General features: G+C 30.2%; 6 protein-coding genes across 6 annotated transcripts in view; 3 read left to right on the top strand and 3 right to left on the bottom strand.

Moving 5' to 3' along the window:
• Positions 1–27: 27 nt before the first annotated feature.
• On the bottom strand, positions 28–6554 carry ScsbetaA (Succinyl-coenzyme A synthetase beta subunit, ADP-forming). The gene is made up of 10 exons (XM_085192852.1): positions 6393–6554; positions 5605–5802; positions 5431–5501; positions 4867–5029; positions 4271–4411; positions 3392–3518; positions 2715–2858; positions 2282–2409; positions 1847–1999; positions 28–1185 (listed from the first exon to the last, which is right to left on the bottom strand). Exons 1-10 carry the CDS (start codon positions 6456–6458, stop codon positions 1006–1008), a joined length of 1371 nt encoding a protein of 456 aa, XP_085048978.1. The 5' UTR covers positions 6459–6554; the 3' UTR covers positions 28–1005.
• Positions 6555–7198: 644 nt separating this feature from the next.
• On the bottom strand, positions 7199–8913 carry LOC146534567 (transcription termination factor 5, mitochondrial-like). Its single transcript, XM_085192851.1, has one exon. The coding sequence runs from the start codon at positions 8794–8796 to the stop codon at positions 7228–7230; it is 1569 nt and encodes a 522-aa protein (XP_085048977.1). The 5' UTR covers positions 8797–8913; the 3' UTR covers positions 7199–7227.
• Positions 8914–9326: 413 nt separating this feature from the next.
• Positions 9327–10782, top strand: kune (claudin). Its single transcript, XM_085192847.1, has 3 exons — positions 9327–9587; positions 9671–9946; positions 10024–10782. Exons 1-3 carry the CDS (start codon positions 9449–9451, stop codon positions 10287–10289), a joined length of 681 nt encoding a protein of 226 aa, XP_085048973.1. The 5' UTR covers positions 9327–9448; the 3' UTR covers positions 10290–10782.
• Positions 10677–27870, bottom strand: part of LOC146534562 (uncharacterized) — a 91431-nt gene continuing 74237 nt past the window's right edge. Inside the window, exons 7-10 of the mRNA XM_085192843.1 lie at positions 25879–26053; positions 25076–25191; positions 24381–24495; positions 10677–11733 (exon numbers count right to left, since the gene is read on the bottom strand). Of these exons, the coding sequence (XP_085048969.1) occupies positions 11228–11733; positions 24381–24495; positions 25076–25191; positions 25879–26053 (912 nt within the window). The 3' untranslated portion in view covers positions 10677–11227. The remainder of the gene's footprint in view (positions 11734–24380; positions 24496–25075; positions 25192–25878; positions 26054–27870) is intronic.
• On the top strand, positions 12850–19676 carry sinu (claudin family member sinuous). Its single transcript, XM_085192848.1, has 6 exons — positions 12850–13101; positions 14973–15111; positions 15563–15702; positions 15960–16115; positions 16200–16286; positions 18222–19676. Exons 2-6 carry the CDS (start codon positions 14978–14980, stop codon positions 18371–18373), a joined length of 669 nt encoding a protein of 222 aa, XP_085048974.1. The 5' UTR covers positions 12850–13101; positions 14973–14977; the 3' UTR covers positions 18374–19676.
• pck (Claudin superfamily protein pickel) lies at positions 20370–23747 on the top strand. The gene is made up of 5 exons (XM_085193169.1): positions 20370–20577; positions 20703–20911; positions 20997–21192; positions 21706–21834; positions 22281–23747. Exons 1-5 carry the CDS (start codon positions 20541–20543, stop codon positions 22445–22447), a joined length of 738 nt encoding a protein of 245 aa, XP_085049295.1. The 5' UTR covers positions 20370–20540; the 3' UTR covers positions 22448–23747.

Raw genomic sequence — 27870 nt, 5'->3', positions numbered from 1 at the left:
CCAATTAGATTTAATAAAACTACAATACACGATCCAAATACATTTATTACTCTTCAAATAACTGTAAACAGCCACAAATAAATATCACTTGGACATAATCATATACATATTGTTGTACTTTTCAAATACACTGACTGACAAATGTATGAACTCAATGCAAGTCCACTATATACAAAGAAACATATTGTACAGAAGTACTTAAAGGTAGGCATAGGAATTTTAGGTAATAAGTATTGTGTAATATTGATGTTATTTTAATACCAGTCACAGTAAACCAATAATAATATTAATATGTACTATAAAATATTAAGAAAAGTAAATAAATTTCCAAAAATATAAATAATATTTCAAAAGGACAAATAAATATACTGTTAAAATTTACTGGACTATTTTACATTAAATATGGGCAGTACTTTTTCTAATACAATAAATAACATCAATCGCATATAAGCCAATCTCATTAGAGGAGACATTTGGAGACAAGAGTAAATATTTAAGAAATAACAAAATTGACGAATCTTATTACGATTACATTATAATTATATTATGTAACATTAAACAATAAATACATGAAATCAATGAAACAATTGTTCCTAATATCTAAATGTCAATCTAAATTCAATAAATAACAGCTTACTATTAGCTTAACATTACTCGAAGCGTGCTCACTGGCGACTAACAGTGATTAAGAATAATGACTCTACACAAGTTCGATAGGTATAAGTATTATTCGAAAAAAAATTAAATATGAGATTAATAAGATGAATATTATAAAATCGATAACTAATACAGAATTCCGTACACAGATTTTCAAATATAATCAATAAAAATATAATATGTATCAACAAAGTATAAAGTTAATATAAAAAATAAAAGTGTTATTTACATAAAATATGTATGTATATAAAACACAATATTTCAACCCTACAAATTGATTATTATTGAAAATATAAACAACGACAACATTATACAGCTGTGTACGGATCAATAAATCTACAATACTGTTTACTTCTCTAGCATGTACTTAGGTATGTCGAATTTGACCTCGACGCCGGCGTTCTTGGCGAGAGCGACGATCTCCGACAGCTGCACCACCAGCTTGGCGGCCTCGTCCAGGTCGTCGCGAGGCACTATGCGCAGGCCGGAGTCGGCTATCAGCTTTCTGGCTTCATTCACTTTTGTACCCTGGAATTTTTCATAATATATTATATTTTGTGTTAGAATTAGTATTTTTTTTAAAAATGATGGTAAATTGGTAACAGTCAAATGATGTGCAGCCACATGGACCGGCTGTGTTGCTTAGATAAAACAGTCTTATTATTAACGTTAACAGATATATGAGTGTAGCTTTTGAAATAAACTTATTTTTTAATCTTCACACTATAGCAGAGTAGGCAGGGGGAACCTAGTATAAGACAGTCCGTTCTTTAAGATACTTTCGTTCCCTAGTTTCCACCGAATTATCGAGGCTGTCGCGTTTACAGACACAGGCTGCTGTGCCTGCGATTTGACGGCCTAATAATAATTATTTAAATTATTAAAAAAAAATACATTTCGAAAATCATTTTGCATTCCAAATGCTAACTGTAATCTCAGTGATAAAGTGAAAGCTATTTACATATTTTTATCACCAGATAAGATTATAATATTTAAAAAAAAATTACTAAATGTATGTTTATTTTTTTGCTTTAGTTATTTTACTTTTTAATTATATAGATAATAAACGAAACTATCGACCCAAAATTAATAAAATAACAATTTAAATTTTTTGTTAGGTATTTATGTTAGTGTAGTGGGATATTTTTTAGGTAGTTATAATTATATTGTTATTAACATAATTTATTACCTGTAGACGAACAATAACTGGTATCTGAATATTGAGGTTCTTAGCGGCGTTGATGATGCCTTCAGCGATGACGTCACATCGCATGATGCCTCCAAAGATGTTCACCAAGATGGCCGTCACCTTCGGGTCTGATAAGATAATCTTGAAGGCTTCCTATAAACAATCAATTTATATCAATTTTTTTTATTTGACATACGAAAGTAAGATAAAATTTGTCTATATTTGCCTTGTCGATCATTGTGGGCGCAGTGACTGGAAACAAAATGGTAGGTTCAATCTCGCCACAAGGGAATGATTATTTCATTTTTTTTTCATTTTACAATGCCATTTGCAATTAATGATTGCTGGGGAGAATGAAGCCTTTACTCTATATTTTCTTTATTATTTCTATTTTTTCGTAATCATAACATCTTTTAAAGCTATCATAGTACTAACGGAGACAGCTTGCGCGGTGGCACCGCCACCCACGTCGAGGAAGTTGGCAGGGTCGCCGCCGTACAGCTTGATAATGTCCATGGTGGCCATGGCCAGCCCGGCGCCGTTCACCATGCACCCAATGTTACCTATATAAATGTAAACATAGTAATTATATTTCAGTGTAGGGAATTTGTGACGGTCATGGCGCAAGGGCACAGAGTTTGACTTTAAGCTATGGTTGTGGGTTCGATTCCTTTTCGCAATTTTCGATTAAATTCGTTTTATTTTATTGTTTTAGTAACAAGCCACAGCGCTGCGTTGAGTTCCGGTCAACAAGCATATCTCGAAAATTGGACAGAGTAGACCGCTCTAATTTATATAATTTGGACAAGGTTCTTTATATCTACTCTAGGTAAAACTGAAGGAAAAGAAATATAGTAATAAAAGTTACCATCTAGGGCAATATAGTTCAGATCAAACTTTGCAGCCTCGATTTCCTTTGGATCCTCTTGGGTAATGTCTCGCAGTTGAAATAGTTCCTTTTGTCGAAATTGGGCGTTGTCGTCGAAGCGAAATTTAGCATCCAAGCAGAAAACTGAAAAAAAAATTTTTACGTTTAATATAAAATGTTTAGTAAAAATTGCTTAGTAATAATAGAAATCACTAGGTACAGTACGCGTATCTTGGCCGCCCTTAAGTAAGGTTTACTGAACTTTTGCGTATTGTTAAAGAAAATAATCAAACATAAAAAAAATATAAAATGAAATCTGTGCAGATAGCTGCACATACATCAAATCTACTTCACGCTGTATCTGGCACACAGCAGAGTAGGCAGAGGGAACCTAGTGTTAAGACACTTTGCGTGTTGAGTAGCAGAACTCAATCCCGCGCTTTGCCTCGACACCAGAGCAAAGAAATGGAAATATATACATAAATAAATATTTCACTTCCTTGAGTGGGGATCAAACCCACAACCGTCGCATTACAGTCAAATCTTTGTGCTGCTGCGCCACGACAGAAATACAAAGACAGAAGAATTTTGTTTTATAAAAAAAAATTAAAACTTTTACAACATGATAAACACACTGTATTTTTAATTTTATAAAACTATCAATTGAACAAGCTTACATTGGCCTGTAACAGCATCTTCAGCATATGGATTGACCTCAATCAACAAGGCATCTTTCTTTTGGAAGAGGTCATACATTTTTTTAATCATGTCACAGGCTTCATTAGCTTTTTCACCAAGTCCAATCTAAAATAGAAACAAAGTAAATATAGTTTCCTGCTGCAAACAGTATATAGCAGGGTAGGCACAGGACCTTAATTAAGATTTCTGCCCAACTTTTAAGGCATTGTTAAGTTTCGAAACACAATCCTGCCCTTAGCCTTATTAGTGTGAGGAAATTAAAATAATTCATTGCATCGAGTAAGAATGGAACCCACTACTGTAGCATTTTCAGTCTGACCCTCCGTGACAGTGGGCCACAACAACCTAGTCTATTTGGACTAATGGCTAATTAAATAATTAATGTATATACAATTTTGTTTTTTTTATTAGCAAGCAAAACTGGCAATTAATCAATAATAAAAAAAAATAATTAAGATTTTTTAAAAAATAAGACCATTGTGGCTTATCAAGACAGTCTTGCTGTCTTGTGAATTCAATCTCCAGAGATTAAAATATTTACAATTTCCCTCTCTGGCAATATAAAGAGTGACACTGACTTCCACTGCTTAACATGCAATTTATTTGAATGTGGAGGACAAAGTGTTTTGGCACTAGGTTCTATGTGCCTTTACTGCCCCATAAGATTATATTACTAAATAAGATTTACTTTTGATTTATCAACGAATTAATCCAAACAGCACACAATAACAGTAACTTATTACCATATTATATAAGAAGTAGGTGTGGCAAACATTTTATATATATTAAGATATTACTATAGGAGGAAGCAATTTATGTTATAATTTGTTCAAAAATTCATATATGTTGTAACATACCTTGTTGACCACACGTGATACTTGTTCATCGGTAATGCCCGTGACAATATCTATGGGTTCATATGTAATAGCATCTGGATTCTCCGCAGCCACATCCTCAATATTAACACCACCTTGAGATGATGCTATTATAACAGGACCCTGTTGTAAAATTAAATTTTTACCTTTTTATTAAGTTTTTATTTTAGTAACTGATTTTCTCATAAAAATGTAATTCTATATTTAAAAAATTATCATTTTTAAGCCAATATTTTAATTGCAGCTGTATTAAAATAATAATATTTTATTATTGTATTTCAGAATGTGATTTGAAATCATAATCATACTTTCAGTTAAAGTTCAGTTCGGTTGTTTTAAAGTAATCTTGTTTATAAATGCATAAAATAATTGTGCATTATTTATAACATGCTACTAAAGAAACGAACAAGGCCATGATCAATAATCTCTTACTAGCCAGTTATTTATAATCAGCTTGATACACAATTAACCTCAATGTTGATGTGTACATGATCAAGCATAGTTAATTTAAAATATACTGCCATACCACTGTATATGTGTAGTATTAAGAAGAATATAAAAGTACTCAAGATACATACATTAAAACTGCGCTCCATCATAATTGCAACATAAAACTCTCTACGTGGGAACTTTCTTTCAGTGACCATGACCATATTACAGATTCTGCCAGCTGCACCTGTTTGTTTTGTCACTAAATACTGTTTCAGCATTTTCCCAACAATATCTCCAGCAACTTCAGGTCTGAAAAACATATTTTTTTTTAGATCCATGATGTACTTACTCTGCATATAGCAGGATGTGATTCTATGTGGAGTTGTGTTGTGTTACCAGAACCAGAAATTTGGAAATGTGTGCAAGACAATATTTTTTTATGAGCAGAACATAATATATAATTTCCCATAATATATAATGGGCTCTGATATACATATATAATATTATAATTTATTTTTAACTTCACACATATTCATTCAGACAGAACTTAGTGGTAAAACACTCATTGTAGCCATTTTTACTAAAAAATTTACTTTTTGATTTAAAATTCAAATTGTAATAATTTTTTAATAGTGAATCTACATATTAATACTATCTATATATACTTAAAGGAATAATGTATACCAATTATTACAGTCAAATAAACTCACGTGTCAACCATCCTCACGCCTCCTTTCAACCCATTTTTAAAGGCGCCTTTTCCTCTTCCACCAGCTAGAACCTAAATAAATAAAATTAATATTTAATTGGGTATTTGATACACATCAGTATGTTAAATTATTTAAAACAATTACATATCAATTTACTTATAAATATTGAATTACCTGTGCTTTTAACACAATATCCTTGGTGTTCAATTCCTGGGCATACTTCACTGCCTCATCTTTAGTCTTAGCAATATTAAATTTTGGCACAGGTATACCATTATCCCTTAGCAATGTATAGCTTACATATTCATGTACATTTAAGTTACGGACTTGTTGTTTGGATGGTAGATTCTTGGATGTTGAGGCTGCCAAGAGCTAAAAAAAAATAATTTTAATAAATACTTATAAATTTTTGCAGCAAGACAAACTATCTTCAATAAAAAGAAAATTATGACAGTAAAAAAAGCATGTCTTTAAGTTATAATTCTTAATTTTTTTGAATTTTCCATATGTTATTATGTTTGCTTAATTATTTAAATGTGTTGTATATACGTATATTTGAGGAAATATTTTCCTCTTTAGATTTTTCTGATTAACAAAAAAATTTTATTTTAGTTTCAAGGAATTCACAGGTAAGCACACAATATTAGATTTAAATCTGCTAAAATAAGAAATAAACATTGCGTATTAGTGACGTAAGGTCACTAGTGCTGAAAATGACAAGGTCAAATTTATAATTACATAAATTGAAACTGACGATTTTACGTAATAGTTAAGCACCACTGAAATTCAAAATTAGCGCTATGTCATTTGTGGAAACTACTATATACGTATTCTGATAAAATGTATAATACGTAAGTAGAAATTACTTATATCGAGCGAAATGAGCACTTAAGGGGCGTATAGCATATTTTTACACAATGCCTATGTATTTAAAATATTTGACATAATATATTTATACATACCTTGGTTCCATTTTTAACAAATATAGTTTCCGCAAGACCAAAAGAACGAGGTAGTAAAGTCGCCATTTTTCCCTACATATATTGCCCGTAACCACAGACCTCACATTAGTGATATGAGTTCAGTGACTGTCTTTGTCTTGTCTCATTGAACTTTGAAGTTTGACTTTGATGCAGTATTGCCAGTGGCAGACATTAAAAAATATCAAAAAGTAACATTTTCACGAAAAGTTACCTTTGAGAATTTCAGGTGGAAAAGGATATTAATAAAACATTAACATAGACAAAAACTAAAAAAGTTTATTATCCATTAGTTAACCTAAAAGTTTAAAATTCAATAAATTATTATTTTATATTCGAAAAAGTCATCACTACTTATTTTATATTTACATGAAAGCAGAAATAGTTCCAGTATTAAGTCCGTCCCTGTTATCAGTTTTTATAAATTTCAGTTGACTAAAATTCGTTCAATTCACACCTGACAATAGAAGTCGAATAACACAAGAGACACAATGGTGTGACGGTAACGCCACGGTCGTGCGTTCGATCCTCACTCGGGGGAATGAATTATTATTTATTAATATCTTCATTTCTTCGCTCTGGCATCGAAGCGAAATTCCGGCGTTGAGTCCCGTCACTCAATACGCAATGCCTCGAAAAATTCAGCATTAAATTGGGAGTGTCTTAACACTAGGTTCCCAATGCCTACTATCCTAGTCGTTTTATAAGACGTTATGACGTCAAAAAAATTATGTGAATATCACACATAAATTAAAAAACACATTACACGTTATGAAGAAAAGAAAACATAACACAATATATTTTATTTTATAAAAGCTTACATTAATTTCTTTATTTCTGCCTTTGATATATTATTATCTATGCTTTTATGTTTTTCTTCTGACCAAACACCATTACCACTAAAATAATGGCTTCTTTCTAACAAATATAAAATTAGACTAAGCTTCTGACTGGAACTTAGTTCTGCCAGATCGATTTGATGTAAAATATGTAATGGATTAGTATTTTCCTTTTTATCAAATGAACAACATATGTCACGGATTTTATTCCATGGATATAGAAGAATAAAACAATTTTCATAAATATCGTGTATGGAATAATTAGCACTTAGTTGTTCATAAACATATCTGATTTGCACCAATGGTATATTGACCCAAAAAGGATGTCGTTTTATATTATTTCGTATTTGATTTGAACTATATTTCTTTTCCAATAACTCTCTTATGCAGAAAACTATATCTTTTCCCTTTCCAAATCGATCACCTGGAGCTTTTTCAAATGTTTCATAATGTGCAGTACTTCCCGAGAGTATATTTAAACTTAAACATTTTTTGTCAATATTATATAACATTAATAACCTTTTCAAAGCTGTATTTTTAAAATGTATCATCTTTAAAAATCTGGGATGGTTAAAAAAAGAATTAAATTCTGGTATACTTTTAGCCACTTGTAATCTTTCTTTTATTGTATTGGGACTTAATGTATATATATCAAAACATTTTGTTTGAGCTTCTTTACTTACACCAAATTCCTTCAGTACTCGTTTAGTTTCCATCATAGTAGAACAGTTCACCATCGCTAATTTTGGATGCATTCTTATAATATCTTTTATATTTATACCCCCTATACTTTTAAAATTATATACAATGTTTTTTAAATTGTCAGCATCAGCATGTATTAAATATAAATTTGATTTTAACTTATCATGGGGCATTAATATTTCATTTTTGAGCAGGTTTAAAGTTTCATTTATTGTTTGCAATGGTCGATGTTTTATAGTAGGATAAGTTTGCAGTCCCCTTGCAAATTCTTCTGGACTTAAATCTAGCATTAATTCTAGATATCTTTGGATTATTTTAATTCTTAATGTATAAAGTGTAAATTCATTTACATCTCCATAAACCAGAGTTGTCAAGGATGTTGGCCATTGAGTCATATAACTTGCTAGTCTATTTTCAATATTTAAGTTCATTGGTATAATTCCACTTGATTTCAGGTCTTTAACTTTTCGTTGTTTAATTATTTGTAAGTATGATGTTAAATGTTGGATCAATATATTACTAAGTCCACATTCTTGCAGTACAGCATAACGATATTTCAAAGTAATTGGCAAGTAACTACACAAGGATGGTTCATCAACAAGAACTTCTCTAGAGTAGCCCATGTCGTACATAGTCCCTACTAAATGTTCAATTTTCTCGGCGTTTAAATTTCTAACCGCAGGATATTTTAATTGTAAATATTGAGCTCTACTTTTATTTATTTGCAAATATTTACAAAGAATTTTTAAATTATCTGGACTCGAAAACTTCGCATGTAAGCATTGTTTGTGTATATAAGAATTTCTACGATATAATTTCTTTAAAATCATATATTGCTTGTTCATTATCAAAATTTCCTATTGGAATAGAATATCTTGGATATCAGTACATAAAACTATGCATTTATAAAATTAGTTAACACTTGACACTTGACAGTTCTCTGTTTTCATTTCATGGATGTATGTGTCACAATTTTTTTTATTTATTTAAGACATGGTACACACAAGGTGGACACACAAGGTACATGAATTTTGATATCGTCAATATTTTGTTTTTTATTTCTTTTTTGGAAAAAATCAATCAATCTACCAGTTTTATAAAAATTTTCAAATGATATTTAGAAATATCATACTAATGTTATTTAAATTTATATTAACAAAGTAAACTACTATTGTATTTTTGGAGAATTTAATGAATCAAACTCTAAACTAAGATACCATACAGTGAAACACTTTAATGAATATAGAAAGAAATGAATATCGTACCGTTAAATAGTTATAATCAATTAAAATATAAATTGTTTTAATTATCGAGATTTCATAAAAACTTAATTTACAATATTGACAGCACTGACTTTTTGTCTGTCAAATTTGTTTAACAAATAGCACAGTTTGTCTTTGTAGATCGGTTATATTTCTTTTATACACAACAGTACACACCCATTATTTAGGCCCTCACTTTTAGTAATCTTGCTATTAATGTTATAAAACTTTCATTATGGGTTCTAAATCGAAAACAGGATTATTTGCTATGGGATTTTTTATTTTCGCTTCTTTATTTATAACGGTAGCGTTTTTGAGTCCTTATTGGTTAGTAACTGATGGAAAATTGAAAGATCCAAAATTTTTACGAATAGGTAAAATACTTTTACTTTGATTTGCTTATCATATGCTTAAACTATTATTTTATTAGCCAAAGTTACATGGGTATGTTTTTCAGGTTTATGGGAGGTCTGTTTTAATGGATTTGAAGATGTTCACCATTGGTATGATACTATATTTACTGGTTGTTGGTGGATATTTGAAGAAGAATATTATATTATACATGACATTTTACTCCCAGGATTTTTCATTGCTACTCAGTTCTTTTTCACGATTTCTATGTGTTGTGTTTTAATATCAATACTTTTAACATATTTGTACTTAAATAAAGATGAAGATGACGATAATTATGTGACATTACTAATTACATTTGGCACAGTTCTTGTAATAGGAGGTAATATTAATGAAATAATTTGTATAAATAACTTATTTATTATGAGACTTAATGTTACATAAATATTGTTTTTCTAGGCTTTTCAGGAATCATATCTGTGGTGACATTTGGAGCTAGAGGTGATGGACGTGACTGGATGCGAAATTGGGAACACAATGATCTTGGCTGGTCCTACGCTCTTGGAGTCATTGGAGTTATATTTCTCTTTCCAGCAGGCATATTGTTTCTTATTGAAGCTAGAGTTCGGAAATATAAAAGGTTACATGAAATGCAGAGTAGGGAACCATCTTCTTACAGCATGCGTGAAAGAAAATCAGCCTATCCTGGACATACTGATATATAATATGTATATAGTTGTATACTGTATGAAGATTTTGTTATCTTGTACTTTTGTAGTGCTTAAGTAATCCGTCCAATTAAAGAATCTCTTTTAGAAACTTAGATATTAATCAGAGCATTTAAGATTTTTACATTATTATGAATTTGTTTTCTTTAATATAGTTACTTTTATATTATTATATTAAAAATATATGACTTATGGACTTTTAGAATTATTTATAAAACTACAGCAAAAGACTTATTGTTGCATAAGCTGTTATATAGAAAATGTATTTTTATTACTATATAACTCTGTAAATCATATCTGAGAGTACAAATACTATTATTAAAACTGCAAATCTCACTCACTTTTAGGTAGGTATTTCTTTGTTTTATACAAAAATAACTCAAATTGTTAACATTAATGCTTTATTACTTAAATACAATTTTGTAAAATAATCACAAAATGTACATATATGTATTTTTTTGAATACAGTAATAAAGTGGTAGTAAATTGATATTTTATTTTAAATGAATCTAGATCAGCTTCACACTGTATCCTGCACACAGCAGGGATGGCAGAGGGAACCTAGTGTGAAGACACTCCATTCCCCACTTAAATTTTATGTTAAAAGAATCTAGATAAATAAAATTAAATTAAATTTTAAGCCATTGTGCCACAATGGAATAACATTTGATTTAAAACATATAGACACAACCAGCTAAGATCTTTGTGAGAGCTCTCTCTTAGAACTTATGAGGTTGAAAAAGAAATTAAAATTAGTTGCCAGTCAGATTCAGGCATTTTATTATAATAATCATTATAAAAAATAATATGTAATAGTATATATTATATACTAAGGTGTATACATTATTAGTATGTTCATCATACAGCTTAAATGTTTTCAACTACATATTATGTTATATTTACTAGCAATATAAATTATACATATAAATATAGTTTTATATTGTTAAAACAGTACACTCTGCTTCATCAAAGTTATTTATAGCATTAAACATACGAGGAACAGTGTATTTACTAAGTAATGCTTCCTTGGCACTTTTAAGGCCCATTTTTATACATTGAGATTCATTCAATTCCATAAGGATGCCGTGTATAAGTCCACTAGAAAAACAGTCTCCAGCTCCAGATGCATTTTCAATTGAGTTGATAATTTCTGCGTTATAAACTCGAACTTCTAGTTGTGTAATATTGTTATTCTGAATATTTTTTACTGTTACAACACCTTTGGCTCCTCTTGTTACTAATAAGAAACTTACTGACTGTAACACAATTCTAGACAGATCAATAATTTCATTTAATTCATTATTTCCTTTTATGGTATTATTAGGGCTCAAAAAATTCGCCATTGCTTTCAATTCAACAAGATTAGGTGAAGCATATTCAATATTTCCATTACATATTAATGGTTTTATTGCTTTCCTCCTATCTGTTGGCTCAAAGAACACTGAAAAAGAAAAAAAAATAATTAAGTTTTTTTTCAAACTAGCCATGTAATAAACCTGATTGTTGATGTCACAAACTTATAATCAATAGGAAGTGTTTTTTTATTTCTTTAATTAATCATTAGCATTTTCTCTTATTCCACGCGATGCGAGGTTACGAAAATAATGGTGTAAAATTATGAAAGTGTAAAAATAATTTATAAATATATAAATTCTTTATAAGTATATAAATTCTTTTTATATTAAAATTAATTTTTTCGAGATATAGTATGTTGATGCCGAACTCAACGCCAAACCTGAATAAGAATTAAAATTAAATCAGCTTCACGTTGTATCCCGCACACAGTAGAGTAGGCAGAGGGAACCTAGTATTAAGACCATTCCCACGCACTGCCTAATTCTGGAGGCATTGCGTGTTGAGTGGCAGAATTAAACGCCGCGAACATACAAATAATACACTTTCTTGAGTGGGAATCAAACCTACAACCGCACCGCACTTTAATAGTCAGACGTTCCGTTCTCCGTTACACTACTGCACTACAGCAACCTCATATAAGTACATAATTTACATTTGTTTTACTTAAGCTCGTACAAAATATTCAAAACAAAACAAAAAAAATGTAGTTTTGCTTAAATTAAAGTTTTGCTTGCCAGTCAACCAGTCGTGCAGCGTGCCATTCTTTTTGGCAACAAATATCGAAAAAAAAATTAAATTCACTACAAACTAATATTCATAAAAAAAAATCACATCGAAATGTTACTTTAGGAATCAAATTATTTTTCTTGCCAAATAATACTAACACGGTGTACTTATCGACGAGAAGTCAAGATTGAAACAAAAAAAAATTCAGACAAATTTAAATTTAATGAATATTTATTATTCCTAAGCTTTTTTTGTTTCGGGTAGTTGTCACATTTTATTAGCTATTTAATATTTGTAGAATATTGTATGCATTTATTTAAAACACGAATAAAAAAGTTTACCACCACAGATAACATGACAAAACTGATAGAGAATTAAGATTTATTGTCTATGATGCTATAAATAACAATCAACAAGCAGTTTTGACTTTTGACAGCAATTTAAGTATAACAACTTAACTACATACATACATAGGTACTGTCATTCTGTCAACTGTGCTTCGTATCGAAAGCGTTAATATGACTCCACCCTTTAAATTGATATAAATTTAAAGTTTACCTATTAAAGAACAAAGTTACTATATATAATTCTTTATTTTTACTAGAAACTAATTATAAGTGTAAAAGTCATCTACTTATTTGCTACTATTTCGAAAAGATAACACGTACGAAAAGTATTTTCTAAACGCCGTAAATACAAATTTCCAAATATCTATTAAAAATAAAAGGTAAGTTTATTTTAAGATACATTTAGTTTTTTTATGTGTATTTATATTACGTGTTAGTTTATAAGTTGTTTTTTGGTTTATATAAAATTTTAACATGACGTCTTTTGCTCTCTTGGGAAACTTTTCAAATATTTGTCAACAAAATGAATATTTTACACATATTATAAAACTATTATAAATCACTTATATTTATATATTTTACATTTGTTATTTAGTCCATTACCTATGTGTAATAAATGAAATAGTTACAGAAGGTATTAAAATTTACATACGGAAAGTATGTGGATATTGAATTGGAATATTGATATTATACAGTAGTTGATGCCTACCTGAAGTATTAATAAATTAATATAAAAGTAACTAATTAATATAAATGTAACTAACTAGTGCATAAGGTAACTCAAACATAGAGTGGGGTATGCTGAAGCAATATAGCCTATGTTGGTAAATGGACTATCTGATGTAAAAAGATTTTTAATTGAAATTAGTAATTCTTGAGATTAGTGCATTGTTAAAACGAATGTCAGTCATTAGTATATCAATGTAGCTAGCTAGCTAGTATAGCTACATTACCGCTGTAGCAGTTTAGGATTATTACATATATACATTACATTTAATGCTTTAATTAAGTTGAGTTGATTTATATTGTGAATGGTAATGTTGCAGACTTTAGCTTTTATATTTTAAATGTAAAAATAACGAAAACTAAATACTAAACTAAATTGCTACCATTTTCTTAATTATCTATTTAATTTTACATACAGTAATTGAACTCTAGATAATCAGAAAAATAAACAATTAATTTTGTGTTTAATAATAAAAAATTGGATAAATAAATATGAAACATTTTAAGTACTACTATACATTTTTTTGCCAGTATTTCCCACAATAAGCAAAGTGTGTGAACATTTTAGCATTGTGAATGTAACAAATGTGTCTACCATTCATTTAGTGGGTATTGCGAAACATTTCAAGTTAGTTATTCATCTCAGTCTCAAGACCTTGGGCTTCAAGAAAAATAAATGTTTATTTTAAACCTAAACCATTAATAGTTGTACCAAGGCTTCTGCCTTGGAATGCCATGCCGTGTTACACAAATAGTTTGTTATAATTATTAGGGCTAACAATCAAGCTTACAAATTAACTTTAAGCTTGAGACCAGGTATGGTGCAGCGGTGCAAGCTTGTGACTATTGTGGGTTCTGTTTGTGCTTGGGGGAATAAAATATTTCATATTTTTATTTTCTCATTCTGGTAAGGGCAAAATATGGCGTTGAGTTCTGTCACTTATCATGCAATGCCATAGCAAATTAGCCAGAAAATGGGGAATGGAGGTGTCTTAACACAAGATTCCCTCTGTCTATTCTGGTATGCAATACTACTGTATTGCATACACACTTGAAGAACATTCAAATTGCACTTCTTTATATAGTAGAGATTCAATTATCAAAAACCTCATTATAATTGTATAAATTTCTGCTTGATTAATAAAGAATATGAACTACTACTGAACTACTGATATACCAAAAAAATAAACTGAAATAATTTTGTCCACAATTTATTTCTCTTTTACATTGAGTTGTGGAATACCACCTTCATTATTCTAGCTCGGCTCAGCTCATAGAACAATGCTATGTTCTAAACAAAACATTACATTGTTTATAAATTTTATTTAAGATTCTATTTTATGATATATCTTTTTTAAAAATCCTGCATCAAAACTTTTTTTCTTAATTGTGGAATAACATATAAAAATTATAAGTAAAAAGTAAACATATTTTTGTAATTAAACAATGAGAATTCTCCATTTCGTAGTTTTGAGGTCTATGCTCTCAATTAAATAATTATTTAGACTATGGTGACTTCTTACAGCCAAAATGAAAAAAAGAAGCCTGGCAGGTAATTGTGGAATAATTGTGTTTGTCATTGCCCTTGTGACTGTGGCATTGGCTTTTGGTACGCCTAACTGGCTCGTCAGTGACTATAGAATACGAGGGGCCAAATTGGACAGGTGAGTTAAAAGATATGGACGCAACTGTAACAATTGTGTCCACGGTTGCACAACCATACGGTTGTGGATACGATCTCTACTTGTGAATGAATTCTTAGTTATTAATATGTTCCATTTTCATCGCTCTTGTACTAAAAAAAGCGCGGAGTTGAAATTCCGCCACTTAACCCGCAATGCCTAGAATTCGGCGGATGGTCGGGAACGGAACGTTTTGACACTACGTTCTCTCTCCGTTCCCTGCTATATGCGGGATACAACTTGACAACGACGATTTCAATTTATATGAATAATTAAAATATACTATTTAGAATGTAGATAGTAGTGTCTAGCTTACTTTTAACTTGTACATATTACTGTGTGAGAATATAATCTGCAATCTTTGCGTACTTACGTAAGTGATGCTTCCTAATCGGCATAGTGTCACGTTAAATAAATATAATGAAAATTTCAGATTGGGATTATGGAGCCACTGTTTTCGTTCTTTGCCAGATCCACTAGACTCCTATCAAAGACGATTTTTTGTAGGTTGCCGTTGGGTTTACGATCCGTTTACCACCGGTTATGATAAAATTCGCGGCTATTTACTGCCAGGTATATGTTTTCTCCAATATTCTAAATTTACTAATGAGTTTTCTTCATGTAGAAATTTTCCAAGAAGATTTTTCCTCAATATGTATTAGATGTTATATAAAAATAGGCAATTAACAGAATGTCAATTATAAAATTATATTAATTTAGCTCTCAATTGTTTAGTTTTTAGACATGGAAAAAACTCCCTATTGTTATCACAGTCACATGAACATATGTATATTGAGAATTTAATAATTATTTTTTAATTTTATTTTCAGGATTTATGATAGCAACTCAATTCTTTTTCACATTATGTTTAATTGGAGTATTAATATCAACAGTTTTGGTGATAGTGTTCTTTTTATGTTTTGGACCAAACCAAAATCGATATGTAATGCTGATTAGAAGTATAGGATTTATTATGTTGGGAGCAGGTACGTCATAAAATGATAAAATATAATAAGTATATATACAAAAAATTAATCTATATTTTTACTTTTGTTTTTGTCCTCTTTTAGGAATAAGTGGCGCAATAGCAATTATTGTATTTGCCTCACTGGGCAACACTGATGGATGGATGCCGGATCACAACAATAATTATTTAGGTGATATATTTTTTTAATTTTCGTTTAATTATACATGGAACTGAGAAAATGTGGGAAAATAATATTATTTTCATATTGTAAAACATACAAAAACGACAAATATTTTTAACAGACTCAACGTTATTGGTTAATTTTGTTTTTGGGTTACGGGGCTAATAAGTATGGGTATAATTTGACATGGCAAAAGCAAATTAGAGTAAAAATTTTCCATATCGTCAAATTTTGGCTGGTTTTTTCTACGAGAGTAGAGGAATGAATTAATTTAACTTATTCCCTCGAGTGGGGCTTTAACCCATATGATCACATGTTACAGCCAGAGGCCACCTTACTGCACTGCGATCGCTAAGTGACGAAATGTTAAATATCTATAAATAAACTAGTGGGCCCGGACGCGGCTACGCCCGCGAAAATATAAGCCTAAATCATTAAAATAAGTTAAAAAATAATAATAAGTGGAGATTTATTATTAGAAAAAATATCTGAGTAACCGAAATGAACAAACCAAAGAAGTAAAAGTAACTAAAGGAAATTCTTAATATTAGAAAAAAAAACCTAAAGTTTGCTGTGCGCGCGTACTAAACATTTTTCTATATTAAATAATTATTAATTTTTGCGAACAATATTAAATAAAATCTCAAATGATTAAAATTACGATATTTTAAGTGTATAACATCGGTATAGATAACCGAACTGAGATAAATTAATTATAAGCAGCAAATAATTACATAAAAAATAATAGTAATTCGAAAATCTATAAAAATTTACAAAATCATCAAAGTCATCCGCCCGTTCGCATCGGTCATACTCATACTATGCCGCCCGAAGGCTAGGTCGTTTGGAATCAGTCACATCTTAATTATTTATTAGAATGTTATACAGTAAATTATAATTTCCATCTAGATGAAATGCTAAAAGTGACTATTAAATTTATTTTCATAAGGATGAATATCAAATAATAGAAATCATCTAATTTTTGTTAATGATTTGTATAAAGAGATTTGTATAAATCTATATCGGCGCGCACCATGTATGCATTAAGCAAACTCACTGTGGGTGACGTTTTCTTAAAACAGCAAACTTTGCAAGCTGTTGCTTAGCAACGCGTAGCGACGATTGTTATTAACATGGCGGAATAAATTCCTTGTCAAATTAATTATTTTAATATATTGGTATATAACGAAAATATTACAAATATGAGAAAAAAAAGTATCCTATGTTCATCCCGGGACCCTCAAGTATCTCTATATGAGTATTTTATCACAATTAAATTAGCGGTTTGGCCCTGATTGCGGAAAAGACAGACAGACAGACAGACAGAGTTACTTTCGAATTTATAATATAGGTATGGATATAATGAATATTATTCTTCAATACAAAATATAAACAACTATATTAATTTTAAGGAGGGAAAATGTTACAAATTTCTGAGCTGTAGGTCGTTCATGTTGTTTTTATCACTTACAATGAGTAATTGAGGTCAAGTCAGTCCGTGAGGCCAATGGGAAATGACTAATGTTGAGAACTAGAACTGTGGCTGTCAGTTTAGATATACGGTATGGTTACTAACATTTGATTGGCGAAATATTGCATTTTCGAAAATAAGTAGTAAAAATAACTGGAACAAAATATAGTATGTTGTTAATATAATGTTAATTTTTTAGGTATAGGTTGTGTATATTGTTTGTTTTTCTTCACGCCTTATCCTGCTCATAGCAGAGTAGGCAGAGATAACCTAGTGTTATGACAATGTTCTCCATTACGACACTTCCGTTCCCCACTATTCACTGAATTTATGAGTCATTGCGTGTTGAGTGGCGGAACAGTGATAGAAATGAAAATATTTGATATTGCATTCCTTCAGTATGCAACAACGACAGTACGACATTAAAATGTAAAAAATATTTTTGACTAATTAATTTGACAATGTTATTCTAGGATGGTCATTTGGCCTTGGAGTTGTAGGATCAATAGCCTGCATTGTAACCGCTGCTTTATTTCTCACCGAAGCGAATATCCAACTTAAGAAACGCAAACAAATGATGGAATCTCAAGCTCGATTTGAACTAGAGTATGAATCTAAACCCTAATATTATAAGAATGTTCAAATAAGGTGCCTTCAACCAGTACTGTATATGTATTGTTCTTATTTTTTATTTTCTTTATTTAAGTTAGAATATTTTTTTTAATATCCTTGCCTACTGCAAAACAACGCTTTGTATGTAGCATTGAAATTGAATATTACAAATAATATAACATAAGTAATTGTAGATATAAATTTACATACCAAGGTTTATGTAAAATGTATTTTTTTTTATCATTTCAATATATCTAATATCTTTTATAGGTTTACTTTTATCTAAAACTGAATCATAATAGATTATAATTGAACTTTTTTATTTATTGCATAAGAGCAAAAGGAACACTTAAAAATATAATAAAAACAATGGATAAAGAAAAAGTCTACAATACATGTATTTATTGATAAGTATAAATGTTTTGTAATATTAAGTATGCTATTCTTATATTGATGGTACCTAAGAAATGTACCGAAGGAAGTGAAAAATTGCAAATGTTTTTTTTTTGTTTTTTTTAAGTACTACATACTACTACTACATATTTTATGGGTTTTTAAAAGTAATCGAAAACTACCCTTATTAGTAATTCAAAATAGCAATAAAAAAAATTGCACAAAGTAGTACAGATATGTACATGTATTATACATATTTACGAGTAGACTTGTAGCAAAAGAAAAATAAGATCAAGCCTTCAAAAATATTTCTCTTATTTATAAAGAGATACTTAGCAATACAAAACCAACTTTTTTGTGGCAAATGCATCTTTTACCTTGATTGAAAATGATCAGCAATAAAAGAAAGAAAAACTTTGATGCCACCGATTTTTATCTATAGCTTTAATTTTGATTTGACTATGTTTGATAATTTTTAATATTATTTTGCTTATTTAGTACCTATACATCGTGAATGAATTATTCGTAAAAATGTAGATCTTAACATATTGTTCGTGATGAATTCCGTCCAAAATGCTCTTGTTTGAGCAAAAATTTAATTTTTGTCATATAATAAACTAAGAAATAATTCATTCATAAGTTTAATTAAAAGTTAAATTATGCTATAAATAGTGATTTTACCTCTTTTAGACAATGGTTAACACTTAATATACAACTTATTTATAATTTTTAACTTGATATCTTAATGATCACAATATTAAATATGTTTTATATCATAAGAGGATTATTATTAAGTTAGAATAAGCACAAATAACAACAATGACTTTAAATGTGTCCGTCCAAAAGACCTTTTTATTATGGCTGCCATTTTTCTATATTTAAAATGTATAGCATTGTTAAATAAATATTTGGTATAATATATAGTCGTTTTATTATTTTATTTTGAGCAATAAATGTTCATTAATATTTTTATAACTGTTATATGTGAAATTTCTTTGTGAAAGGTAAAATAATATTTGTTTTAGCGGCACAGTGTGACTGTTAACTGACTGGTTATGGGTGCACCCATTCGAGGAAATGAAATATTTATTTAAAGTGTATATTTCCATTTCTTCGCTTTGATGTAGGCGAAGGGCGGCATTGTGTTCCACCACTTAACACGCAATGCCCTGCCTACTCAGCTATGTGCGGAATACAGCGTGAAGCTAATTTATTTTATGTAAATAAAAAATCGCATATAAAATGTGTATATAAATTTTATGTGTAAAAAAACGTTATATTTTTAATTAAACATAAATTAACGGAGTTCAACTGATGACATTCAAACGTATTTTTCTTCCTTACTTCACGCATATACAAAGCTTTCAGGTATAAAAAGTATTGTTCTTTAAAAAAAATAAGAGCAACGACAAATCATGAGATATTAAGATATAGATAAGAATTAAAGAAGTTTCCTAGATTTGTGCTTTCCATTCATCCCTATTGACTCTGTTTTTGGTAGGTATGTATTCTTTGAATTGAATTGAATTCTTGATATATGGCGTTTATGTATTCTTTAAAATAGTATAGAAGTTGAACAGTCAAACTAGACATTTAAATTTTGACAATGACGTTAATTTCACTAACGATAAAATATCAACAGTCAACACTTGTCAAAGTTTCTCGTTGTCTCGTTAAGACACCGCTTCTATTTAACATATAAACAAAAAATAAAATTGGATATATAGCATATCGTAACTGAATATTTATGAAAGGTTAAGTAATAACAAATAATATAAAGCGATAAGATGACTGCAGCCGATAATGAATATCCTAAGGCTTCAAGTAAGTTGTTAATGGGCACGCCCTTTAAGTATTTGTATTTGATACAATATCTAATAAAGCTTTCTTACATGTTATATAATTTGTACAGTTATAGTTATTGATACCTTATTATTAATTTTCTCCAGATGCCACATTAATAGGAGCATCAATAACGTACGTAGCAGGACTGTTTTTATTATTGTCATTTGCTGGACCGTATTGGATCGAATCGTATCCAGAAATGTTTTCTTCATTCAAACACATGGGCTTGTGGGAGTATTGTTTTGATCGCTTCCGATTTCCATCTTTTCAATATGATAAATATTTCACTGGATGTCATTACATCTTTGGTGAAGTAAGTTAAAAATTAAGTAGTTATTAAAAATTGAAATATATATTTTCAGCTCAGTAATGCAATGTAATTATTTATTTTATTCTAGGAACTTTATGTCATTCGAGAATGGCTTCTACCCGGTTGGCTAATGGCTGTGCAAACATTTGTGACTCTTGGACTAATGTTGTCATTTACTGCACAGATCCTTCTTGCTTGTGTCATTGTTCGGTGGCCTTTGAGAACTGTGTTAAGATATGAATGGATATTTGTATCTACATCTTTTGTTATGGTTTCAGTATCCAGTAAGTATTTACATATTTTTTGTATATTTGTTATAAGCCAATATTATAAAGTAACTGTTTGTTTGGTTGGAAAAGCTAATCTCAGGAAGTACATTTAATTTAAAAAAAACCTGCCTGGATAGTCCATTCATTAAGGATGGCCATGTTTATTGGTATGACCCACTGTAACTTAGAATGTCTCATGTGCCATACACTGTACTCAGTTCTTTCTTTTTGACCATGCAACAAAAGCAGGGATACAAATTAAAAATAAAATAAAAAATATATAATACAGGCCAGTTAGACCATGCAATTGTAAATACTATCAGTTGTAATTTAGATACTCACTCAAGGAAATGGAATACATATATAATATTAAATATATATTCAATATTAATTAAATATAATATATTTCATTACACTCAACAAGCTTATATACTGTAGGAGAAACAAAATTAGGGCAATTGAGACTGATTTTAGTTCTTACATATTACTTATATGTCAAATATTTTTTTTATGTTTTGTCTCTTACAGGTGTATTTCTGTTTCTGGCTGTAGCTATATTTGGAGGCAATTGTTATCGCAGGGACTGGTTACTCTATCCCTCATTCAATGTTTTATCCTGGTCTTATGCATTTGCAGTAATTGCCTTTATTTTATTTGGTGAGTATATATCTACACTACTAATGTATTCAAAAAGGCTTACTGTAGTTGTTTGTATTATTGGTATTATCTCCATGTAATCTAATCATTTCCTGTTTGGTACTTTGCTTTGGCGTAATTTCTTTGAGTAGTGGAAGCCAACCAGGCACTTTCCAGAATCGAGAAATGAAACTGGGTGGGAATCGAATCCACAACGTTGACATATGCAAGCTTTTGCACCACAACAACTTTATTCTTTTCATTCACAATTGTATTTGGGGCCCCATACACACTTACAAACTACATCAATGTATCATAATTATAGAGTATGTGCCCATGCAATTCTTAATCAAATTTTATATAATTTTTTTTAATTTGTTTTGCTTATGAATATGAAGAAAAATATGAATATTCTTAACAAGCTTGAAAATTAATTATTTTAAATAAAATTAAGCATAACTTTACAGGTCTTGCGGCTATATTATTATTCTTAGAATCACGTAAGTTATATGAATTGCGTTCAGAAGCTAAGAACTTGGTGGGTCAAATGCAGCACAGTCAGCCTGAACATGCATTGCATCAGTTACGTGACCAGCTTCATCAACAACAACAATTAGGTTACTTTAGGAATTAAATTATTAATCACTTAAATGTAATCTTTGGTGGATTTTACAGTTCACACAAGCTTAAAAAAGCAAAGCAAAGCCTCTTTACCCCAGTATAGACAAAGATTATTAAGATGTTGTGCAACGAAACATTACACTATTCACTAAGCTTTCATGAAAAGTTTTAAAATTAATATTAGAATTCTTAGAAATGGTTTCACTGTTTTAGATATTTAAATGCATATTTTGATATCTACTTATATTTATGAAATATTGCTATTATTATTGATATGTATTACACATAGTGCCTGTTTAGCAGTTTGCAAACATTTCTTTATGCTACTTTATGGAGCATGTAAGGCAATATTTTTTGTGCAATATATCTGCGCTATTATAATGACTGCAGTAATCCATGCCATGGGTATATTTGATCCAGTTATACAGTTTCATTTGAAATGTATATTGCAAAAGTCTTAATAATTATTGTATATGGGCCTCATATATGTTTTTAGCACAATCAAGGCATTTATGTATTTTACGTTTTCTATATTATAAATGTACTTCGGAATGCTTTCATTGAAGACATTGATATTTTTTTAGATATAATAATAATTTCATATTAGTATAGTAATTTTTACAGTTTTAATTTGTTGTATGAATTGATTATATGTCATATAAATGTCTCAATAGTAGTAAACACTGTGATACATTCATTTCTAATTCCATTATATGCAATATCATTCCATTATATACCTACATTGTTTTATTTTTTTTAATGAAATATTTTTTCAATGAAGATAAGAATAATATTTTTGTGCCAGTGTTTGTTTGTAATTCAATGTTATGAAATATGATATTGAAATAAAACTATTTTTACGAGTTAGATTAGTGTAAAAATATAACTTTACAAGAGAATCTCAAAATTAATCCGTCCAAAACATTTAAGCTAACAGTGCTTTGGAATAAATTCCATACTGCAGTGCATTTTATCACTTTATAAACTAGGAACTCGATAAGGATATTGTTTAGTTTTTAGGAGTTGTTTCCTTTATTACAATTTCTTATGTATGGCATTTATGGTATATAAGATATTTTAGAGTTATGTTTATGTTACTTTAAGTTTTAAAATAATTAATAGTTGAGACTTAAATTTGTTACTTAAATTTTGGTCACTACATTTATGTAATGTAACCATAAAGTGTAGTATAGAATAATTAAATAATCCTTACTAGTTTATCTGTACTGACAAGTATATTTTTTTAAAGACTAAAAATGCACATTTTTGTATTATGCTAAGGTTGATTCTAATAAACGTGTATTTTTATATGATATAGTGGTTTTGTTTTAAAAATCGCCATCTACCGCCATTCAACACGCATTTCCTCTGGAATTCGAAAAATGGGGAACGGAAGTGTCTTAACACTAAGTTCCCTTTTCAGGTTTTATCTGCCTTTCGTACTATGTGCGGGATATAGCGTGAATCTAAAAAAATATTTGATTCCAAAAAAGATGATAAGATAAATTTAAATGTCATTTGTAACGCAATCTAGTTATTAGTTACCTGAACAAATAGCCTATAAACATATACTTACATAATTATTATTCAAATTCAAAGGCCAAGGGCTAAAGCTATCGCGCGCTATTATTAGAGCTAATTATGTTATTGTTTCAATATTTTAGTGGCCGATAGGTATATCATAGAACTAATTAGCAGTAATCAAATAACACTCTCACACTCACTCTGAGGCCGTCGTGGCGCAGGGACACAAAGGTGTTCGACGTTTGGGGGTTCGAGTCCCACTCGAGGGAATGAAGTATTATTTCTTAATATTTTTAATTCTTCGCGAAAAATTCGGTGGAAAGTGTGGAACGAAGTGTCATAACATTAGGTCTCCTCTGACTACTCTGATAAATGCGGGATACAGCGTGAAGCTGATTTTTTTATTTTTGAATAACACTCACCTGGTTTGCCATATTTCTTGCATAATTTTAGTACATAATCTATGGTAGTTGTCGGTATGTTGCCATCGATTACAATTAAAGGAGATTTTTTCAATACATCTATATGTTTATTTACCTGCAATGAGTAAATACATGATTTTAGGTAGGTAAGAAGAAGAAGAAGGTAACAGTTAAGTTAAGAGTAAAAAATATTTCTAATTTGTGTTTTAGTTTAACAGACCATTGTATCACACACACAAGCTACAATTACGAACTTATAATAGTATACTACTTTAATCAATATTTGTTTGTTAATAACATCTTACAAATCCTCGATATTTTCCTGTCTTTTGCTATTTTCTAGTTATAAATAGGTACTAAGGAAAAAATAGTTAAGGAAGTTAAATACTACGTTGAATTTAATGCTTCGATTTGCAGATATTTTTTCGATCAAATCCTAAAGAAAATAAGGTGTCAATTGTCAACTACTAGTACAATTACAATATACAATTATATTATTATTAGGTATCTTTATATTTCTTTTAAGATTTTTTTTACGAAATAAAAAAAAGAACACTAACAAACTCACAGGGCAGTTTTCTGCAAACATCTCATATAATAAAGATTTTATATAAAAGAAAAATAACGTCGTATTTTACTATCAGGAAGGGGAAATGAGATTGTTGGATCTAATAGTATAACTAACAATAACTTACAAGATCAATGGATATGTGGTCGTGAATGGCCATGTCCCCGAGGCCTAATTTACATTCACCGTTCACGTCAAATATAGCAGCGTACTTGGCAGTTCTTGCATTTTTTACTACGCAACCTGAAATAAAAGCTTATATACAATGAGTCCAGCTGTGTAGAAGAGGCACAAGCGTGTTAACGCGACAGGTTGTAGGTTCGATTCTCACTCGAGGAAATGAAATATTTACCTAATAATTTCAGTTGAGTTCAACCACTCTACACGCAATGCCTCTAGAAAATGGCGGAAAATGGGGAACAAGTGTGTCTTAACGCGAGGTTCCCTCTTCCTATTCTGCTGTGTGTGGGATACAGCTTGAATCTAAAAAAATAGCTTTTATATAATAGCGTCTAGGATTATTTAAATTAGTCGATTGCTTTTTCAGATTTACATTTTTAAAAGTCTTTTCTTATCGGGTGCCATATTAAACGTAATAGTACCATTTCAATATGATCAGCTAGCTTTTGTTCAGTGTTAGATAGTGGTATGGAAATTTTTCAACTGAATTCTGCTCGATACCGATATTTTGGAATAAATCTACATGTTCTAATTAGTTCTACTTTTTATAATCTTTTATAAAGATTTTTTTTAATAATATTATGTTGAATTGTCATTAATTAAACCATATTGTTACTACGAGATTAAATAGATAGCTATTTTGTTTTTTTTTTTGCAGAATTTTCTTAAGACAGTATATTATAATAATGTTCTTTTTTTTCTTTTTTATCTTTATATCGTACATTTTATAGGATTTTTTTTGAAACTCACCATCTAACATCAAGTTTTCTGCAATATTTTGTAAGTATAGGCCGTCATCGTCATCACCGATGGCAGTGAGGAGGCGCGTCCGTCCGTTGCGCAATCGCCAGAGAGCTTCCGCTATGTTTCTGGCCACACCACCAGCACATTGCTCCGTCTTACAAGCATGTGTACTGCCGTCCATCTAATAATAGATAAAGATTTCATCGTTGTTTTGCTACAATTGAGATTTTTTTTTGCAATATACAATAAGCAGAGAGAACGTAGTGTCAAGACACTCCGTACTCCTTTGTCTTGCAAGAGCAGGGAAGTAATTAATTTCGTCAAGTTTTTTTTTAAATTTCACGCTGTATCCTGCTATGTGCAGGCCATTAAAAAAAATAGATTTTCTTTGCATAACGTTCCACGGTATTAGCTACCGGTACCGCAAATTGCATTAATTAGTAATATTTTTAGGGTTCCCTAACTTTTTAAGGAAAAAAGGAGCCTTTATAAGATCACCCTGTTGTCCGTCCGCCTGTTTGCTGTCTTTCAATACCCTTTATCTCAGGAACGCTTGGAGATATCGAGTTGAAATTCAAACCCATATCTACGGCCCCATGATTTCATAATAAAAACATATTTCTATATTTATTTAGAAAAAAGATATGGCCGTTCATTTCGCAAAAACCGCGTATTTCGACACGATACAGGGAATCAAAATGCTTAATGAATTTCGCTTGTAATAACAAAAATCTAGAATTATGAAATTTGGCATCTAGCATCTACAGGTAGCACTAATTCAGGAAAAAAATCTTAAACTATACATTTGTGTATTTTCAATTTTTATACGGAACTGTTGGTGGGTGAGTCCAACTGGCGCTTGTCTAGTTTTTTAATATGTAACGTGTTCCAATTTTAATATAACAAGTGCAAAATAATACCCGTATATCCTAGATTTTATAAAATTATTTTACATTCACCATCTATTCCTGCATGTAAAATGATAATATATGTTTAACTTTAAAACAGTATAATCCTTCTGCAGAAGCGCAATTTCGCTTTAGTATCCTTATAAGGTTTATTTTATCGCGAGCGAATTGCCCTTATAAAGTGTTGGGAGAATATTTACGTTCATATTTAAACTATTGCATCTGTGTGAAGTAGCTGCATTAGCTTAGTAAAAGCTTAACATTTTGGTTAAATTAATTGTATAGATAAATTCATTTGTTTATGTAAACGCGATACGTTGTGAGTTCAATTCCTACTCGAAGAAGAAGAAGAACACAGCTCATAAAGCGAAGGAAATGGAAATAATAAATATTTAATTTCCATTTTTTTCGCTCTGGCATTGAGTGCGGCGTCCGCGAACGGAGAGTCTCAGCACTAGGTCCCTCTGCCTACTCTGCTGTCTTCCTACACAGCGCGACGCTAAAAAAATATAACTAAACTAAACTTAAATACCGCTCTCATATAGATATGTACTTATTACAATAAAAAATCAAAGTACAGGCTCGTGCTAAACCTCCATTGTGCAGGGCCAGCACTGCTAGCATGTGGCGTTGACCGCAGCGATGGTATCTGCAGCACGCGATGCCAGAGTGCGCTGGAATTATGCAATCTACGTACTTTTGCCTCACAATAAATAGAAATAATTTATACCTCGCCAGGCCACAACTCATTTTAGTTTATGTGGGCACTTGTTTTACTCGTACATTCCTCGCTTTTAATGCTAGATTATGCTAATATATGCAAGATTGTAGCCTAATATTTATAATGGTACAGCACGTATTTGCGTTGCTTGAGCTGTTAGCCAATTAATAAGATATATTTATGCAGAAAAAGAAGAAGAAAAAACGTCTGGATATGATTGAAAGAAATTGATTAACTTTATCTTTATCTTTTAACAAATATAAGGTGGGCTATTGCAAAATATACAGCATATTTGATTTTATCTTTTTCGGGGTAGGATGAAGGAACGTCAGACGCTACGGGTGTAGCATACTTATTTGCTACTTCTGC

The sequence above is a fragment of the Heliconius melpomene genome, chromosome 11, assembly GCF_056956725.1.
Source record: "Heliconius melpomene rosina isolate 202511_hmr_F chromosome 11, ASM5695672v1, whole genome shotgun sequence".
In the NCBI taxonomy this organism is placed as follows: Eukaryota; Metazoa; Arthropoda; class Insecta; order Lepidoptera; family Nymphalidae; genus Heliconius; species Heliconius melpomene.
This window is presented reverse-complemented; position numbering and strand designations above follow the sequence as displayed.